This window comes from Heptranchias perlo, chromosome 15 (genome assembly GCF_035084215.1).
Source record: "Heptranchias perlo isolate sHepPer1 chromosome 15, sHepPer1.hap1, whole genome shotgun sequence".
NCBI lineage: Eukaryota > Metazoa > Chordata > Chondrichthyes > Hexanchiformes > Hexanchidae > Heptranchias > Heptranchias perlo.
The window spans coordinates 2,798,058-2,817,357 of record NC_090339.1 but is presented as its reverse complement, the minus strand read 5'-3'; the positions used below and the strand labels follow the sequence as shown (position 1 = coordinate 2,817,357).

Below are 19,300 nucleotides of genomic sequence, written 5' to 3'. Positions count from 1 at the left end.
TGGAGCTTCAGTCACTGTCTCCAGATACCTTCCAATCAGTGCCACAGCTACACCATGTCTTAAACTACACACCACATCTGGAAAGTAACCATGTCCAATTCACCTTCTCCTACACTTTCCTGCTCAGTTCTTCCAACACCATCTATGGATGTCTTATCCTCCATTCCTGCTTCAAAGTTGCTAATGACAAATAAATACTCAGCACAATCTTCAGGATGAAGCTCAGGGCATTTATTGCATCCATTGTGTGGCATGTGGATATTGTCTGCTTGAGTTGGCACAGTATTGTCTCAACAGCAATGCCCAGGGTGTAGAATCTGATTCACTACAGCATTTCCCACAACCCCTGTTTTGCAAAGCAGTGACATACAATACATTTCTCCAGGGCAAACAACACTGCATTCATATTTAGAATATGTTATGGTACAATTACATTGTTCATCAGGTTCACTTGGTCAGATTACCATCAGACCTGATAATAACATACTTCATAATTCATAATTCATACAATTTACATTTATCTGGAGCCTTTAGCGTAGAAAAAATGTCCCGAGGTACAATTATTGATTAACAAGAATTGATACATTTGGATATATGTTAATTAAGTTCAATTGATCTGACCAAATCACATTAAAGCATAGTATAGAGTAAAAGTACAATATATCACATCAATAACATCAACCTGTTGCCCATATCACTGATTATGCAGCACACATGGTTTCAATAAGTTGATGTTACACGCTCCCACACCTCTCCTCCCGCAGTAACTGCTCTTCTGCTGCTGCTTCTTCCTTATCATTTTCCTCTCCCTCTTCCCATCCCCAGGGATATCTCAGGTCTCTGTTGCTGGTTACGTTGTCCAACATACAGCACCCTCATCATCACTGGACACTGAGACAATGTCCCTGCTGGGGGGCCCATAGATTGGATTGTGTGTGCAGTTGATAATTTCCTTGGGGAAGTTGGTAATTCTACAGTACTCCAGTTGACTCTTGCTGCTGTTCCTGGTCACACCTGATACTGATGTAGTTATTGATGGGTGTGGTGTGAAACAGGCAGCATCCTCATCTTTACTGGAGACTGGGGCGATGTCCCCCGGTGATTGATCCAAAGATCAGAATCTTTCAGAACCCTAAAAGCTTATTCGATCACCAGCCTGATCCTTGCATTGTTCTGTTGTCATGCCGATGGGCTTCTGTATGGGGATTGGGGGCAGGGATGAGTATCTGGAGCTGCACTGAGTACCCCCCCGGTCTCATTCAATTATAGTCGACAAGTTTCACTACTTAAAATCAAAGAATCTTGGCTCAGGCAGCAGAACACTAACTGAACTGTAGGAATTTCAGAGGTTCATCGTTTACCATGTAGACATTGATGAAGTATTATAACTCCCTGTGATTAATATACATTGCTGGATTGTGGAGCAGCACCTGTTTTGCACCATGTCTATGGTTGATGACGTCCCACACCTCGGGGAAGGTGGTAATTCTACTGAACTCCAGCTGCCTTTGGTGGCAGCCGGAACTGAGGTGTCGGCCAGTTTTCTGACACAGAGCTTCAGTCACTTTCCTCATCAATCAGTGGGCCGCATAATGACTGGCATCGGTGGTACCGCCATTAATACTGGATGCTTTTGTTACTCTGCCTTCTACTGGTAAGGCGGTTGCCATCGGCGACTGCCCCTGTAGGACACAGGAGGGCACAGACCCCAGTCACAGCGTCTTTGGCCGGTCAGAGTCTCATAAGGGACCGCTCCTCAATGGAGTTGAAGTAGCTGTGTATTGTTGTCCACCATTTCCCCGGAGCTAATTAGTTGTCACAGTAGTACAGTCCCCCCACTCTCTTAACTCCCCACCACCATCTCCGAGATCTGTTCCTCTACAGTCAACCACTGATGATCAAACACCAATGCAGTTTAGTAGCAAACAAGTACTGACAGAAACAGTGCAGTTTCCTGCCTTTCTCATCAATACTCAAAATTATTTCCATCTCTCGGCTGAATGCCTACGGTCAACAGATTTCCCCCCAACTTCTCCCCAACTTTCCCACCCAAGAAAAATCTATCCCACTGTCAGACACACTCGTATAACGGGGTCTGAGTTAGATTTGCAGTAACTGCTGAGCCAATTGTGTCAAAACGATTTATTGCCAATCAAGAGTTACTGTTATAGTGTGGGAAGAGAATGTATGAGGGGTGGTCTATATGAGGGAGATCTACATGAGGGGGGTCTATATGGGGGTGGTCTGTATGAGGGATGGTCAATAGGAGGGGTGGTCTTTGAAGGTGGTCTATATGAGGGATGGTCTAAATGAGGAGTGGTCTATATGAGGGGTGGTCTGTATGAGGAGTGGTCGATATGAGGGGTGCTCTGTATGAGGGGTGCTCTGTATGAGGGGTGCTCTGTATGAGGGGTGGTCTGTATGAGGGGTGGTCTATGCACTAATTGGTAAGGTACAGCCTGATCCTGGTCCCTCCTCTCTGCTGTCTCATTATCTGATATTATTGCTTCTCAGGCAAAACAGGATCTAATGGAACTGCAGTGAATTCATTACTTTACAGACAGACAGTGTTTGGTGCAGCAATGGTCCTAAAGCCAGGACCTAGAGGGGTGTACGGTGAAGGTGGTGAAAGGTTTAATAACATTGGAAAATGGACTTGTCTCTTAATAAATGTCTGTATTATGTTTGGTGGCGCTAACAGTAAGACTGTACTGCTGATTTAATCACCTATTGGGAATACAACTTGGTGCGAACGACACCTACATGGGTGGAAACAGGAGCCAAAGTAAAAATTACCGACACTCAGAAAATCAAGCCCAGAGTAACAGTGGGTTTGTCTCTACTGCAAACCCATGGTAGTTCATTTCAGTAATGATGCTCTTACTATGAATCAAACAAGAACATCACAAAGGGGCTGTACATGGGAACTGAATCCATCACGATCACTTGAAGAAAACAAAGACATTTCTGGCTACAGGCACGATGGGCAGAATGGCCACCTTCTGTGCTGTATGATTCTGTGATTTTAGGAACAGGGCACATTTGATTGTTACTGCGTTTAATGCAAGGAATCGCCTGGGTGCAGCATGTGTGGGAAATTGGATGGGCTCTTTTGTAATTCCCACCCCTTGATTTCCCTCCTCATATTGTACCCAGGCAAACCCTTTCACCAAGCATCAGACTGTGATAACCTTCCCTGAAATGGAAGAGGAATATTTCCAGGAACGAATGCAGCAAAAAGCGAGTATCGTAGAGTGGAATTCCTGCAACGTTCGGGGTTTGACCCATTTAATTTATCACCTACAGCATCGACTCACTGGATTGGTGTTTGGTGCCGACCATTTTCATCAGTCCCAAATGCAACCATCACCACTCTCTGTGCATTCTCCGTAAGATCATTCAGTGCATCATTCAGCAATTTGTAGGTCATCAGAAATGATGATCCTGCTCCAAAGATGGAACCAATGACTGGTATGAAATCGAGGACGAGCTCAAGTGCTGAAATGGTGACAGCAGCGAGACCCATCAGTGTCCTTGTAACTAAATCTGGAGTTATTTCACCAACCAGGGGAGTTTTCACTACTGCTTTCAGAACTCCCACAGGTTTCCCTGCCATGTTGGCCAGTCTTTGAAGAGAGGCATCATCCAGACCCAGATATTTACGGAAATCTATTATTCCTCCAACCAGAATCCCAATGTCACAAGCAAGGGACACGCCAGGAACTGGCACTGCTCCCACTGCTCCTGAAAGTGTTGCCAACATCCAGACTCGTTTCTTCAGCTCTTGTCTTTTCCTCTCTACAATCTCCAAATTTAGGTTTGGACGGGCCAGGATGAACACACTTTTCTTTATATTCTGAAGATCATCTTCAAGAGCTTCATTTAACTGTTTAAAATCATACAGATTCGGTTCAAAGTTCGATATCAGGAAAACAGAGGGTGATGGAATCCCTGCCTCTTGCAACTTCCTGACACAGTCATTCCTGATCTTTTCCAGTTCTTCTTCTTCATTAACTTTCATCCGTTTCATTGAATTGAGATCATTGTCAATTTTAGATCGAACAAAGTAGAAATTCTTCCCCAGCCGTTTAATCTCTTTGGCGAGTTTTGTATCATTTTCTCTGAATCGACTGTGTGAGATAATGATGAAGAAATCGTATCTTTCAAATTTCATTTCCTTCAGGTATTTATTGGCTGGGAATTTTGTGGTTCCAATTCCTGGCAGGTCCCAGAAGTAAACATTAGGCAGGTTGGGATGTGGGTATCGGGTTGGCTCCATTGTAGTTTCTGTGACCCCGGTTTCAGCTGCTCCCTCATCATCGCTCTGAAGTCCTCTCATAGTATTGATGAAGGTGGATTTCCCTGCGCCTGTTTCTCCTGTCACTGCAATGTTAAGCTCTGTATTGTCCAGCTCCTTTATCTTCCACTGTATCAGAGGTCTAACCTTTCCCAGCCCACCCGTTTCATAATCAGACTTCAGTTTGTTGAGCTCTTCCTGACTGAAGAATGTAGAGTTCAAAGACTGAGCCATCTGATCTCTGAAAGGAAACATTTTACATGATGTTTTGCAACAGACGAAAAGAACTTGCATTTATAAAGCACATTGTCACATCGTCAGGACATCCCCACACACTTTACATCTGATGAATTACTTATGAAGTGCAATCACTGTTGTTATGCAGCCAAATGTGACAGCTAATTAATGCACAGCAAGATCCCACAACAACCAATGAGATTAATGACCAAATGATATGTTTTTGGTGCTGTTGCTTGAGGGGGGAATGTTGGCCCGGACACCGGGAGAACTCCCTGCTCTTCTTCCAACAATGACATGGGATCTTTGATACCCACCTGAACAGGTAGGTGGGCCATGGTTTAATGTCTCAACTGTTTAACCCAGACAGGTTTGTCCCCGTGTGCACAGCAGAAAACAGGAAGTCCCGCCCACACTTCCAGCCGGAGGGCCGATATTTAAAAGGGCAATATACCTCAGTGAAATACTTGAGGTACTTAATATTTTGTGTATTGGACTTTTAAACAAATTTAACTTTACCTATTCAGGTTTCCCATCACTTCCCATTCACGTCAGGTGAAAACAGATGGGGAGGGCCGGGTCCACGAAGTGAGACCCTTTATTGCTCATCCAGGCCCAACCAGCTCACCTGGCTGACAGGAACTCCGCAATTCGCCGCTCTCCCCCACCATCCCCCCCCCCCTGATCTCCGATGCTGGCTGACCCCCACCCCGATCTCCGATGCTGGCTGATCCCTCCCCCGATCTCCGATGATGGCTGACCCCTCCCCCAATCTCCGATGCTGGCTGGACCTCCTGATGTCCGATGCTTGCTGACACCACCCCCCACCCGATGTCCGATCGTATCTGACAGCCCTCCCCCCCCCCCCCGCCGATACTGGCTGACCCCCTCCCCACCCGATGTCCGATGCTTGCTGACCCCCCTCCCGTCCAATGTCCGAACGTGTCTGACCCCGTCCCGATGTCGTACACGTCCCCCCACCTCCCCTGCCACCACCCCCCTCCCATTTTTTCGGGGCCTGATGATCTCTCTCTCTCTCCTCTCTGATTTGCAGCTCCTTTCACCGGCAACAGGCAGCAACCTATCAATCTGTCTGACTAGTGGCGGTGAAAGGAGCTGCAATTAGAGCCAGAACTTTCAGGAGTGAGATTAGAAAACATTTCTACTCACAAAGGGTGGTAGAAGTTTGGAACTCTCTTGCGCAAATGGCAATTGATACCAGCTCAATTGCTAAATTTAAATGTGAGATAGATAGCTTTTTGGCAATCAAAAGTATTAAGGGATATGGGCCAAAGGCGGGTATATGGAGTTAGATCACAGATCAGCCATGATCTTATAAAATGGCGGAGCAGGCACGAGGGGCTGAATGGCCGACTCCTGTTCCTATGTTCCTATGGTGTGTGGGAAACCCAGAAGCTCAAATACTTACCTTCAATTGAGTTGCGATTGCAGATTGCGATGCACTCAATTCGATTCAGGGTTCCCCATGTGAATATCTACATACACGTGGGGTACCCGGCTCGGAGTAAAAATCATGCCCCAGATGTCCAGTTTAGATCATAAGAGGGTCCTATTGTTACGCTCCCGATTTACACGATCGTATGATTAGATATTTCCACTGTCCTGAGAGACACCTGTTCCATGCACACACCTGGTATTGGGCTGTGCATTTGTTTGATCAGAGGGAAAGCAGATTGAATGGTTCCAATCAGATCTTAGAGCCCTAAGAATTGGTCCTCTCCACCCTGATGCCCAAGTTGCCCATGGTAGCTACGCCTGTCCTTGCCTCCCCTGTCAGGGGACCTCTGCTGCACGACTCCAGGGTCGTCTGCGTGGCTGCACACACATCCATCATGGTGCCTCAGATGCAGGTGATGAACTCATCCAACTGACCCACCATTTGCTGCACATTCTGGGACACCACCTTAACTGCCTGGTCATGGGTTTGATGCTGTGTCAGCTCCGTTCGATTAACTGGTTCATAGGTACCACAGAAGAGGACAAGCATCTCCTGTCCTTCCAGACAGCAGCGACTGTCCCCTCATCTACCACCCCAAGTTTCTCCTCAACATTTGCCCTCTGTGCATCACCATGTAGTTTCCCCTCAGTCTGACTAAGCCCTACCGAGTGGGTGTCTCTCAACTGGTGCTTGCGAGGCTCAGATGCAATGATGGGGCTGGTGAAGTGAGGGTTGGGTGGAGACAAACTGAGGCCCCTGGTTCTTGAGGCTGCTCCTCCTCTGCTGAAAGGTTGAGGAAGAGGAGAGGTTAACAGAGGTGCATGAGCTGCAGAATATCCTGTGGACTCTCACTACAAATGGTGAAGTTAAGCACTGACAATATATTGTAATGAAAGATTGTGCTGTAACAGAAGGAACTGAAGAAAGACAATACGAGGAGTTTCCTGACCAACCTGGAGCTGGCACCTCCCATCCTACTTCTCTGTCTCCCGCTGTTTGTCCTTTGTGACTGCCCAGCGATTCCAGAGCTTCCTCCGCAGAAAGGGTGAGAGGTCAGAGGCTTGTGGCTCCTCCCCCGATGACACTTCTTTGTCTTTGGTTGTGTTTGGTTTTCTCCTTTAAGAGGAAAGTAGAGAGTGTGAGTGACGGCACTTTATTTTCCATCAGATAAAGTACAAGACTGGTGGGAGTAATCAACCTTAATCAGGGTGGGAACAGGTGCAAGAAACTAGAAAATACATAACGGCGCTTTTTCACATCTTCACTAAGTCAGATTGTGAGGGAAGGAATGGGATGTGAAAGGTCTCATGTTTCCTCATCATTATTTTAGGAAAGTAGCACCTGGTGTCGAACACAGGGAGGGCAAGGTGGGTGGAAATGGAAAACATGGGGCCAGATATTGTTGAATAAATAACGGCGTCTGAACGATGCACGCCATTATTAATGCACAAATCGGCCAGCATATTGTAGCGAGGAAGAGATACACCGTGAATTGTGAATCGGCACAAGTTGCTGGCCAATTTGCACCGCTCCGCCGTTCAGCTTCATGAAAATGGCATCTCGTGTTTAACCTCCCTGTGATTTTCATGACGTTGCTGCATTTTCACATTATTTGCCCATTGATGATATTGTAATTGAAAATCAGGAAATGGTTGACTTGCTAAATACTTACTTCGTATCAATCGTCACAGTAGAGGATAAAGTACCAGAGATACGAGAAAAAGCAAAAATAAATCAAGGGGAGGAACTTACTAGATTTAATATAAGTAAAAAAATTGTAATGGAGGAAATAATGAGACTAAAGATAGACAAATCTCCAGGACCTGATGGTTTCCACCCCAGGGTATCAAAAGAAGTTGTAGATGCTCCAGTCATGATCTTCCAAAACTCTCTTGATTCAGACATTATCCACTTAGAATGTATAATTGCCAATATCACTCCATTATATAAGAAGGATAAGGGAGATAAACTAGGAAATTATAGGCCGATTAGTCTAACGTCTGATGTTACTAGAATCTATTATTAGGGGGAAAGTGACTGAGCACTTGGACAAACATGAACTGATCGGAGAGAGCCAGCATGGATTTGTAAAGAGCAAGTCATGCCGAACGAACCTAGTTGAATATTTGGAGCAGGTGGTAGATAAGGGAGTGTCTATGGATGTTATTTATATGGACTTCCACAGAGCATTTGATAAGGTTCTACATAAGAGACGGCTAACAAAAATGAGAGCACATGGAATTGGAGGCAACCTATTCACATGGATATGCAATTGGTTAGGAGGTAGGAGATGGAGAGTAGGTTTTATGCGTATGTACTCCAATTGGCAAGATGTGACTAATGGTGTATCCCTGGGATCTGTAATGGGGCCTCAGCTTTTCACTATATTTATAGATGACTTAGATGAAGGAATAGAGAGCCATATATCCAAGTTAGCTGATGACACCAAGTTGGGTAGCAGAGTAAATAATGTAGATGGGAGCAGAAAGTTGCAATGAAAGGAATCGCCTGGGCAATGATAGACTGGGTGAGTGGGCAAAACTATGGCAGATGGAGTTCAACGTGGGGAAACGTGAGGTTATTCACTTTGGACCAAAGAAAGATAGATCGGATTATTTTTTAAATGGCGAGAAGCTAGGAACTGCGGAGGAGCTGAGATTTACATGGAGTTACATCAAGTGTACAGCACAGAAACAGGTCATTCGGGCCAACTGGTCTCTGCCGGCGTTAATGCACCACACGAGCCTCCTCCCAATGCTCTTCATCTAACCCTAACAGCATATCCTTCTATTCCTTTCCCCCTCATGTGCTTATCTAACTTCCTCTTAAATGCATCTATGCTATTCCTTGTGGTAGCAAGTTCCACATTCTTACCACTCTTTGGGTAAAGACGTTTCTCCTGAATTCCCTATTGGATTTATTCGTGACTACCTTATATTTTTGACTTCTAGTTTTGGACTCCCCACAAGTGGAAACATTTTCTCTACATCCACCCTATTAAATCCTTTCATTATCTTAAAGACCTCAATCAGGTCACCCCTCAGCCTTCTCTTTATTGGAGAAAAGAACTGTTCAGCCTTTCCTGATCAGTATATTCTCTCAGTTGTGGTATCATCCTTATGAATCTTTTTTGTACCTTCTCCAGTGCCTCTGTGTCCTGAACTGTGCACAGATCTCCAAGTGTAGTCTAACCAAAGTTCTATACACATTGCTTCCCTGCTTTTCAATTCTATCCCTCTAGAAATAAACCCGAGTGATTGGTTTGCTTTTTTTATGCTCTTATTAACCTGCATCGCTACTTTCAGTGATTTGTGTACCTGTACCCCCAGATCCCTTTGCTCCTCTACCCCATTTAGACTCTTATTATCCAAGCAGTATCTGGCCTCCTTATTCTTCCTACCAAAATGCACCACCTCACACTCATCTATAGTGAAATTCATTTGTAAGTTACACACCCATTTTGCAAGTTTATTAATGTCTTCTTGTATTTTGTTGCATTTTTGCTCCGTATTAACAATAACCCCACTTTTGCGTCAACCACAAATCCAGGGGTTCAGGGCTTTAAGTACAGATATCACTGAAAGCTAGTGGAGAGGTACAAAACAGATTTAAAAAGGCTAATGGAATGTTGGCCTTTATCTCAAGAGGACTGGAATACAAAGTGGTGGGAGTTATGTTGCAGTTATATAAAGCTCAGATTAGACCCCATTTGGAGTACTGCGTTCAGTTGTGGGCACTGCACCTCAGGAAGGATATATTGGCCTTGCAGGAGGTGCAGTGTAGATTCACCAGAATGATACCAGGGCTAAAAGGGTTACGTTTTGAGGAGTGGTTGCAAAGAATTCCCTTGAGTATAGATGATTAAAGGGTGATCTAATTGACTGTTTAAGATGATTCAAGGATTTGATACGGTAAATAGAGACCAAGGGCTCTATTTTCGCACCCACGATCGGGTGCATTCCTGGCAGGGGGGCTACGAAAATCGGGGATTCCCGGGGCGGGTCGGGAGCCCGGCTCCAACCCGCCCACTTCCGGGTTTCCCACTGACGCGCTGACATGCGCGCGCAGCCCCCGCATGTGGGACTCCCGCCGGCAATTAAAGCTGGCGGGGTGCCATTTAAGGTATTTATTTTGGTATTTCAGGTCGTTTACAGACCTGATTAACGAGATATTTTAGGAGGGTTGGGATTTTACAAACTACTGGGACTGTTTCCCGTACTGGGGGAGACACTCCCAGTTCAAATGGACATGTTGCAGCCATCAGCCTGTAGCAGCTGCAAAGGTCCATTTGACAAGTGGAGGTGGGGAGACCCTCACTCATTGCAGGAGGCCAGTCTGTCACTTTGGACAAAGTTTGGCCTCCACCACCCACCTCCTAACAATCAAATTCACCAACTTGCACACTTACCCCGGTGTCCAGACACATGTACCTACCTTGCGGACCCCCTCAGATGTACATCTTCCAGATGGGGGCCGCTGTAGCTGCAGTCATGACCTCCTGGGAGGGCGAACAGCATCACCAGCCTCGCCGGCCACGCCGTCCACCTCTGATACGTGGAGCTCCATAACACAGTGCTGTGACACATCCACCTGCACAGCAGGAGGGAGGGCAACGGCAGAGAGAGAAGCGTCGCAGAGGGCACTACCCTCGCCACAGGATCCACAGACCGAGGCTCAGCTTCCTGGACCTCTCTGAGCAGTAGTGCGCACGGAGGCTCAGAGTCACTCGACATGTAGTCGTGGACATCTGCAGCCTCCTTCATGCCGAGCTTCTCCCGGCTGGTCCGAGGACCATCTTCTTACCTGTCACTGTCAAAGTTACCACTGCCCTCAACAACTTCTCCTCCACATCCTTCCAGGGTGCCACCGGGGACATTGCCGACGTCTCTCAAAAGAGCCCTGCAAATACACCTATACTCACGTGCCATGGGATCTGTTACATCCACCTGAGAGGGCAGATGGGGCCACGGTTTAACATCACTCCTGACAGTACAGCACTCCCTCAGTATGACACCGGAGCGTCAGCCTGCATTATGTGCTCAAGTCTCTGGAGTGGGACTTAAACATAAAACCTTCTAACTCAGAGGCAAGAGTGCTATCCACTGAGCCACAGCTGACTGAGCCACTCTAATTCATCCTCCTTCTCAGTTCTTCCTCTGATTATTTCTCAATCCTTAAATCTCATTGATTAAGGAGATACATTGTTTGTCCCGTTGTTCACCAAGGTCCCAGACACCCTGAATCCCTCACCGTGTCGTTATCAGTTTGCATTTCCAGCAACTTTATGGGCAAAACATTTTAAAACCTAAATGTGCATGAACAAGTCTAACTAACGGGGCTCGTCACGAGATGCCCCACTCCAGCAAAATCTGACTCATGCTTTTAAGTTTGGTTCAGTTTAATCGTGGCTTGCCTCTCTTACCTTGGCTCCCCTCATCAGGTCATTAAATTTCTTCCGGCATTGAGTTTCTGACTGGGAGTTGCTGAACAGGGGTTACCTTCGGCCAAGGTCACGTTCTTGCACTGAGACTGGACTGTGCATTTTATGTGACTCCTTACCTCAATCTCAAAATGTTTTACCTCCTTTGCCTTATCTCGACCAAAAACACCTCAAGTGAGGAGTCAGAAATTTAGGGCCTCTGCGCCACGAAGAACCAGCCTCAAACATTATTGTAACTTTCTAAGTTGCTGCTCAAACACAATGGATGCCCTGGCCTCTTTAAGCTGCTGCAGCAACACTGGATTTCTCTCGTTCCCAGAGGCAGCCTCCCAGCAGAGGGAGTAAATATCACTGGGAAATCACCCTGAATAGTAAGTTAAGCTCCACACATGAAAATTGGACAGGGTCATGGCGGGATCACATTGGTGAGCAGACGTGCAATCCTGGTGCAATTCCAGTGTGACCCTGACATGGAGGAAAATCAAGGCCTTGGCTTCGGTCAAACAAAAGGGAGATTATTATGCTGATATCGATTGAATGTTGAGTTAATGTGCATTTTTAAAGCATTATTTGAATGGCTATGACTGGTACAATGAGCACGATTTTAAAATGCCGGAGGGCTGGAAGCAGGGCGGAGGGGGGGAAAGGTGGGGCGGGCAGGGGGTCAATCGTGCGTGGGAAACCCGAAAAAATAATCCCTCCCTTTCCCCACATGATCGCAACTTAATTGATGGCCCTTAACGCGGCTTCCAGGTTTGCCGTCTGAAAGCTGCGCAGCGGGCGGACTGCATACCCACCTGACCTGCTGTCAGCTGCCCAACCAGGAATTGGGCAGAATGGAGCAGCAGAGAAGCAAGCTAGCTCCAAGATTCTGTAACACCTCACTCGAGGTGCTGCTGGCCGGGGTGAGGAGGAGGAGGGAAATATTTTACCCAGCATACAGGAAGAAGTGCCCTGCCTCTGCCACCAAGAAGGCCTGACTCGAGGTGGCTGAGGAGGTGACCAGCAGGAGCAACATCTCCCACACTTGGGTCCAGTGCAGGAAGCGTTTCAATGACCTAACCAGGTCAGCAAAAGTGAGTACACTTACTGATTCTCCTGCATTCCGTGGTGCACATCACCCTCCCCTCCTCATACTCTGCCCTGCCAAGCCTACTCCGTCACATCACTCCTCACACCCACTTAAGGCTCATTGTCAACTTACCTTCACTTCCTGAGCACTTCCTCACCTCCCCATTTGTGAACCCACCACTCCCACTCACCACAATCCTTGTCCAATGTGATGTCTCTGTCTGATACTCACCCTCTGAGGCATCTCTTTCACGGTCAGTCTCACCCAAAGCAATGCATTCATCGGCTGCTGACTTCACCCTCACTCACTCAAACATCTGTACTTTCTCCCCTTGAAGGAGAAGAGGGCTCAGAATGCATGCGAGAGGGCTGGGACTGGAGAGGAACTACAACAAATAGTGGTCCTCACAGAGGCAGAAGAAGAGACCCTGGAGATCAGCCACACCCATGAGTGCCTGTCCCTCCGGGATGCCGAGACTGGCACCCACAAACGTCTGGTGACACAACTTTAACATTCATCACGCACAACATGAATTGATGTTAACAATGATTGGCATGTTGAACACCTCACAATGCTCATCGCAACATTACATCTGTGATGATTCTTAATATTGCCTTCTGTTCTCTTCCAGGCCCTTCAACCACCAAAGTGACGGGAGTGGGAGATTCCTCAGAGGAGCTCCTGGCCTCTAAGGGTGCACCATCACATCTTAGAGAGCCATCCACCAGCCCAGATACTCACATCTTGCTGGGTCCTAGTGATCAGTTCGTTGGGTTGGCACCTGGTGAGTCACCACACACAAGTGAGCACGAGCAGACACTGGTGGCAGGGGCAGCTGTGGAGAGTCCAAGTCAGTGGGCGCACTCCTCTCCAGGCTCTGCTCAGCTGGATGCAGATGTTAAACCTCAGAGGCCATCCGTTAAAAGGAGAATGATCGAAGGACAGCATTTACGAGGTACTGGAAGATGTCTCCACAATAGCAGGGAGGATGGAGGAGTCCACCTCCTGCATTAGAGGACTGGTGGCACAGGTAAGTGTGGAATGTCTGCGATGGAGAGAATGGCAGCCTCCACTGAGCTTCAAGCACAGCTCACAAATGAGTCCCTTCAGGCCCTGACAATGGCTGAATGGACTCAGGGCGAACGACATTCTGCTGCCTTAAACAGGCCAACAGATACACTAGTACCGGCCTTACAAGGCACTACACATGTCCTCCAAACTGTTGTCCAGCAGGGTGGTAGGAGTGATGTGGCCCTGGCCCAGGAGAGGGATGACGGCGAAAGGGGACATGGAAGTGCAGACTCCACTCAAAGTGCTCCCCACGTCTCACCCGTTGCCTCCCTCTCAACCATTTCCCACAAAGCTGCCTCCTGTCCAGGTGGCCGAGTCTGCTCCTGCACAGGTGCAGGTGGAGCAGTCTTTGGAGGGGCCCTCAAGGGCTCCAAAACCCAGAGGGCATAGGCCCAAAGCATCTCAACAGTCAGGGCATGAACATGAGCAACCTGCCACGACCTCTGCTACAGCCGCAGGGAATGCACCACGTGGAAGTAGCAGGAAGAGAAAGGCTAAGGTTTTGAGATGACAAAGTGTATGCACAAGGGTTATCTGACAGACTGTGATGTTTTTCATTTATATTTGTTTTTTGTTAAATTCACATTAAATGTTAGCATTCTCACCACTACTGCCACGTCTTCCCCATTCTTGAGTCCCTTTTGTGATAGCGCCCTTTCATGTGGTTCATCGTGAACGGTGAAACTTGATGCCACCCAGTGGGTGGGTTTACAGTGGGTGTATGTGTAGCTGTAGGACACTTTTGTGCGGGGTGGGGGTGGGCTGGTGTTGGTGCTGCTCGTTCCAGGTGATCTGAGGACTGGACTATCTTCACTTTCCAGATGTCCTTATGAGAATCATTCAAATACTAGTGACTCCCTGGCCTCACGAGCAGCCAGGTGAGCCGCTGCTCTGCCGCTGGGTTGCCCATCCTCCTCCTCCTCCTCTTCCTCCTCATCGTCATCCTCCTCCTCATCCTCATCTTCATCCTGCTCCTTCTCCTGCTCCTCCTCAACATTGATAACAGATATGGATACTGGATTAGGGCATGGGGCCTCATGTGGAGGTGCTCGGATTGCTACGTGTGTACAATCAATTGCACCCTGTACCCATGAGAAGCCAGCCAGAGAGTGGAAACCCACTGCCCTCTCAGTCTGGCTGACGTCGTCCATGGGGAAGTTGACGTATTGTGACGTTCTGCAAAACAAACCATCGGTGACCTGTCTTATGCACTTGTGGGCAGACGATTGAGAGACCCCGGCGATGTCCCCGGTGGCGCCCTAGAATGATCCGGAGGCGAAAAAGTTGAGGGCAGTGGTCACTTTAACTGCCACGGGCAATGCGACACCACCAGGCCCAGCCGGGAGCAGCTCTGCATGAAGGAACGTGCAGATGTCTGTAACCACCTGGCGACTCACTCTCAGCTTCCGTAGGCACTGCTCCTCAGAGAGGTCCAGGAAGCTCAGCCTCGGTCTGTAGACCCTCTCACGAGGGTAGTGCCTCCTGCGACGTTGGACCCTCTGTTGTTCCCCTCTCTGCTCTTGTGCAGGAGCCTATGGCGCAGCACTGGGTTGTGGAGCTGCAAGTGATGGAACTGCACGCCGTGCCTGGTGAGAATGGTGATGTGCCTCCTCCTTGGATATACTGGTGAATGCAGCCATCACGCACCCATCCTGATGTTGTCAGTTTGAAGGGGTCCAAAAACTAGGTAAATATGTGTAAACAGAACAAATCTGAGTCTGAACAAAAAATTCTCAGTCCAAACACAAAGAAACCCCAGTCAAAAGTTAGTCTGAGAGAACTGAGTGCCCTGCTGCAATAACTCACCTTTTATCCCCATCTGTCAAACAGGGATTTAAATGGCCAAATGGCTGCCGGCTGCAACCCCCCTAGTTTCCCATGGCGTGTTTCACACAGCACGAGAAACACATTGAGGCAGTGTTGGAATTGTTTCCCTGCATCAGTAAAAATATAAGTCACCATTTCAACGACTTTAACTACCTTGATTGATGTTTTAAATATCGGCCCGCCAGCTTTAATTGCTGGCGGCACTTCCAGCTTCCTGAAGCGTGCGCGCAGACAGATGGGTCTGGGTCGTACGTGTTATTCTGCGGTTCGGAACCTGGATTCCTTCCCGCTCTGGAAATCCGTGATTTTGTTTGCCCCGCCCGCCTCCAACACACCCGGACTTCAGGGATTAAATCGTGGCCAATGTATTGTTCTGACATGGATTCACAGAGTCTTGAAACAGATGGGCCGAGGTTTCTGGCTCAGATCAAAGAATCAGGTCAGTGTGGAGTTGGTGATTTTGATTGACAGCTGTATGTGAGACCTGTGAGGAGGGGCAGGGTCAATGATTGGCTGTGGTCATTTTGACAGACAGGTCTGTGGCCAGAGGTTTGTCCTGGGCTCCCTGTACTTAACTCATCAGTCAGTCTACAGTCAACAACCAGCAGAGGGTCTGTGTTATTCAGTGACTCAGTGATTGTGTTTACATGAAAGAAAGTGAGTGACCATTTTTGACACGAGGTCTAAACCCATTTAAAATAAATGCCTGTGTTAAAATAACAGACACAGGAATATTATGAGTGTGTTAAGTATTCATGTGGTAATATCAAACAGTAATTTCTCATTTAAAAGGAATTAAATGCTTGGAATAATCAGCCAGGCAGGGAAGGAGAGACAAAACATGAGAGGTGATTTGTCCAATTGAGTTTTTTGAAGATGTGACTAAAGTAGTGGACAGGGGAATGTCTATGGATGTTGTTTATATGGACTTCCAGAAGGCATTCGGTAAAATCCCTCATAAGAGACTGTTAGATAAAGCTGAGCTCATTGAATTGAGGGCAAATTATTGACCTGGTTAGGAAATTGACTGAGCGGCACGAGACAGGGAGTCGGGATAATGGGCAGGTACTCAAAGTGGCAGGATGTGACTCGTGGTGTCCCACAGGGATCTGTGTTGGGGCCTCAACTATTCACTGTATTGATTAATGAATTAGATAATGGGATAGAAAGCCACATATCCAAGTTTGCCGATGACACACAGATAGGCAGCATTGTAACCAGTGTGGGCGAAAGCATAAAATTACAGAGAGATATTAATAGATTAAGTGAATGGGCAAAACTGTGGCAAATGGATTTTAATGTAGCCAAGTGTGAGGTCATCCACTTTAGACCTAAGAAGGATAGATCAGAGCACTTTCTAAATGGTGAAAAGCTCAAAACAGTGGAGGTCCAAAGAGTCTTAGGGGTCCATGTACATAGATCAGGAAAATTTCACGGACAGGTACAGAAAATAATCAAAAAGGCTGATGGAATGCTGGCCTTTATATCTAGAGGACTAGAATACAAAGAGGTAGAAGTTATGCTGCAGCTATACAAAACCCTGGTTAGACCACACCTGGAGTACTGTGTTCCGTTCTGGGCACCGCATCTTAGGAAGGATATATTGGCCTTGGAGGGAGTGCAGCATAAATTTACTGGAATGATACCTGGACTCTAAGGGTTAAATTACGAGGCGAGATTACACAAACTAGGGTTGTATTCCCTGGAATTTAGAAGGTTAAGGACTAATTTGATCAAAGTTTTCACAATATTAAGGGGAACTGATAAGGTAGATAGAGAGAAACTATTTCCACTGGTTGGGGAGTCTCGGACTCGGGGACATAGCCTAAAAATTAGAGCCAGGACTTTCAGGAGTGAAGTTAGGAAACACTTCTACAGGCAAAGGGTGGTGGAAGTTTGGAACTCTCTTCCCCAAATGGCAGTTGATGCTAGCTCAATTGTTAATTTTAAATCTGAGATTGATAGATTTTTGTTAACCAAAGGTATTAAGGGATATGGGGCTAAGGCGGGTATATGGAGTTAGGTCACAGGTCATCTGTGATCTCAGTGAATGGCGAAACAAGCTCGAGGAGCTAAACAGGCTTACTTCTGTTTTTATATTGTTGATTTTCTAATGTGTTTGCAATGAGTTGTTCAGTTTCCTCTCTCTGTATTGACTGTAACACCACCTCTACTGAGAGCAATTTCCACTTCCTGCCTGTTGTGAGTCCCACTCCCCATTCCGATAAGGACACGGCCCTCGGAATTTTTTCAAAGGCATTTCCTTCAGTTTGTTTCTCTTGTAACAGTTTCACTTTCACTCAATCTTCCTGTAGAACCCTGAATAAAACTTCTTACTTTTAGGAGTTTGTGTTTTGAACACATCCAGAACTTGAAGAGAAAAGGAGATTGAGACAATGAGGGGAGAACATTCAGAACAAACTTTAAAGATGAGCTGCGATTCTGTTTAAACCCGTTGAATATGAATCACCCTCGATATTTTGACGACACTCAGTTTGTTGTTTCATTTCTTGGTCCTTACCTGCACTGGTTCCTTGAAGGAGGAGAGTCTATCAGTGAAGTACTGCCGCTGTCAACACCTTAATCCAGAGTGACCGATCCAGAGTGACCGGTCCTGCTGCTTCAGTGTCTCACCCACACTGGGAGTAAATGGTGACAGTGCTGAACTGTTCTAATAACAGAGCCTTTCATCGGAGTGGTCAGGTTCATGTACACTATCCAATTAAAATCTACCCCAGTGGAAGCTCACTTGTTGCCGGGGAGATTCTGCTTTTCCATCCCTGAACTCATGAATCTGAACAGAAGAGACTTCTCACTCAGACACAGAATGGGTGGAAAATCGGGGGGAGTGCGAGGCTGAATTTCAGATACACGCTCTCGCTGGGCGAGACTCCCGACAGATGCACGGGTTTGAAAAATTCCCACTTTTCAGTGAAGGATTCGGTTCTGTTTAAAGTTTAATTTCACTCATTTGCTTCTCACTTTCCTGGATTCTAATCACATTGAATATCGTCTGGAAATCATTAAAACTGATGATGTTCGCCAAAAAACAGAAGTTTCATTCGCCACGTAGATGTGCAAAGTTCACCTGCCACAAACCGCTCCCCTTCCAACCTGTGAATCATTTACCAGTTGCTGCACCCAAAACATTCACAGAAGCTGATTCTTTGTCTTCCTGCCAGAAACAAATAATGTGACTGACATTGCTCACTAGCTGCACATTGTTAGAATGAAAGCCTTTCCTGTTCACAAAATTAATGGGTTGTCACATGGTGCTTTGAGTACCACACACATTCTATCAATTGCTCCTTACGCCTGTGGGAACTCTGCCAGTCGCGCTCTCTCTTTGTTTACCTGGTTCCATTGGGAAGGATATGAATTACACACTCTACTGAGTACAGCACCAATGACCTTCTTGAAGCAGTGGTGGGCAGCTGCCTGACTAATGTTGAAAGGTCACCTGATGCTGCCCGGAAGGATCCAACAGCAAATAATTTTAAGGCAGTGGTGACTTTGACTGGTACATACAATCCTGCTCTCCTGGTGGAAGTGGGCTGCAGGTCTTCAGCATTTAACATTTACCACCATTAGACTCCAGGGTGAAGCTCAGCTTTCTGATGGTCAGAGAAGGCTAAGGAAGAACTTCTTGATCTGTAAACCCTGGTGAGGGGGTGACTGCGTGTAGGGAACAAACATCTTCTGTGATGTTTCACTCCAAGATCTTCCAATCCAGCATCTTCCATGTCCTTGTCATCCTCCTCTTCACAACAAAGGAATGGCAGGATTCCCATTGGAAAATCCATGTTCCCAATCCAGAGTGGTACTTTTTACAGAGCAGAGTAGAAGTAGCAGCAAAAGTCCTGACAGAGCCTCCAAACATTTTAGGGATTGATGTAC

The 19,300-nt window shown here is 46.9% G+C and overlaps 1 protein-coding gene across 1 annotated transcript; it reads right to left on the bottom strand.

The window, feature by feature from the left end:
* Positions 1–216: 216 nt before the first annotated feature.
* LOC137332835 (interferon-inducible GTPase 5-like) lies at positions 217–18,085 on the bottom strand. The gene is made up of 3 exons (XM_067996771.1): positions 17,925–18,085; positions 6,947–7,109; positions 217–4,538 (listed from the first exon to the last, which is right to left on the bottom strand). Exons 2-3 carry the CDS (start codon positions 6,964–6,966, stop codon positions 3,314–3,316), a joined length of 1,245 nt encoding a protein of 414 aa, XP_067852872.1. The 5' UTR covers positions 6,967–7,109; positions 17,925–18,085; the 3' UTR covers positions 217–3,313.
* Between the last annotated feature and the right edge of the window lie 1,215 nt (positions 18,086–19,300).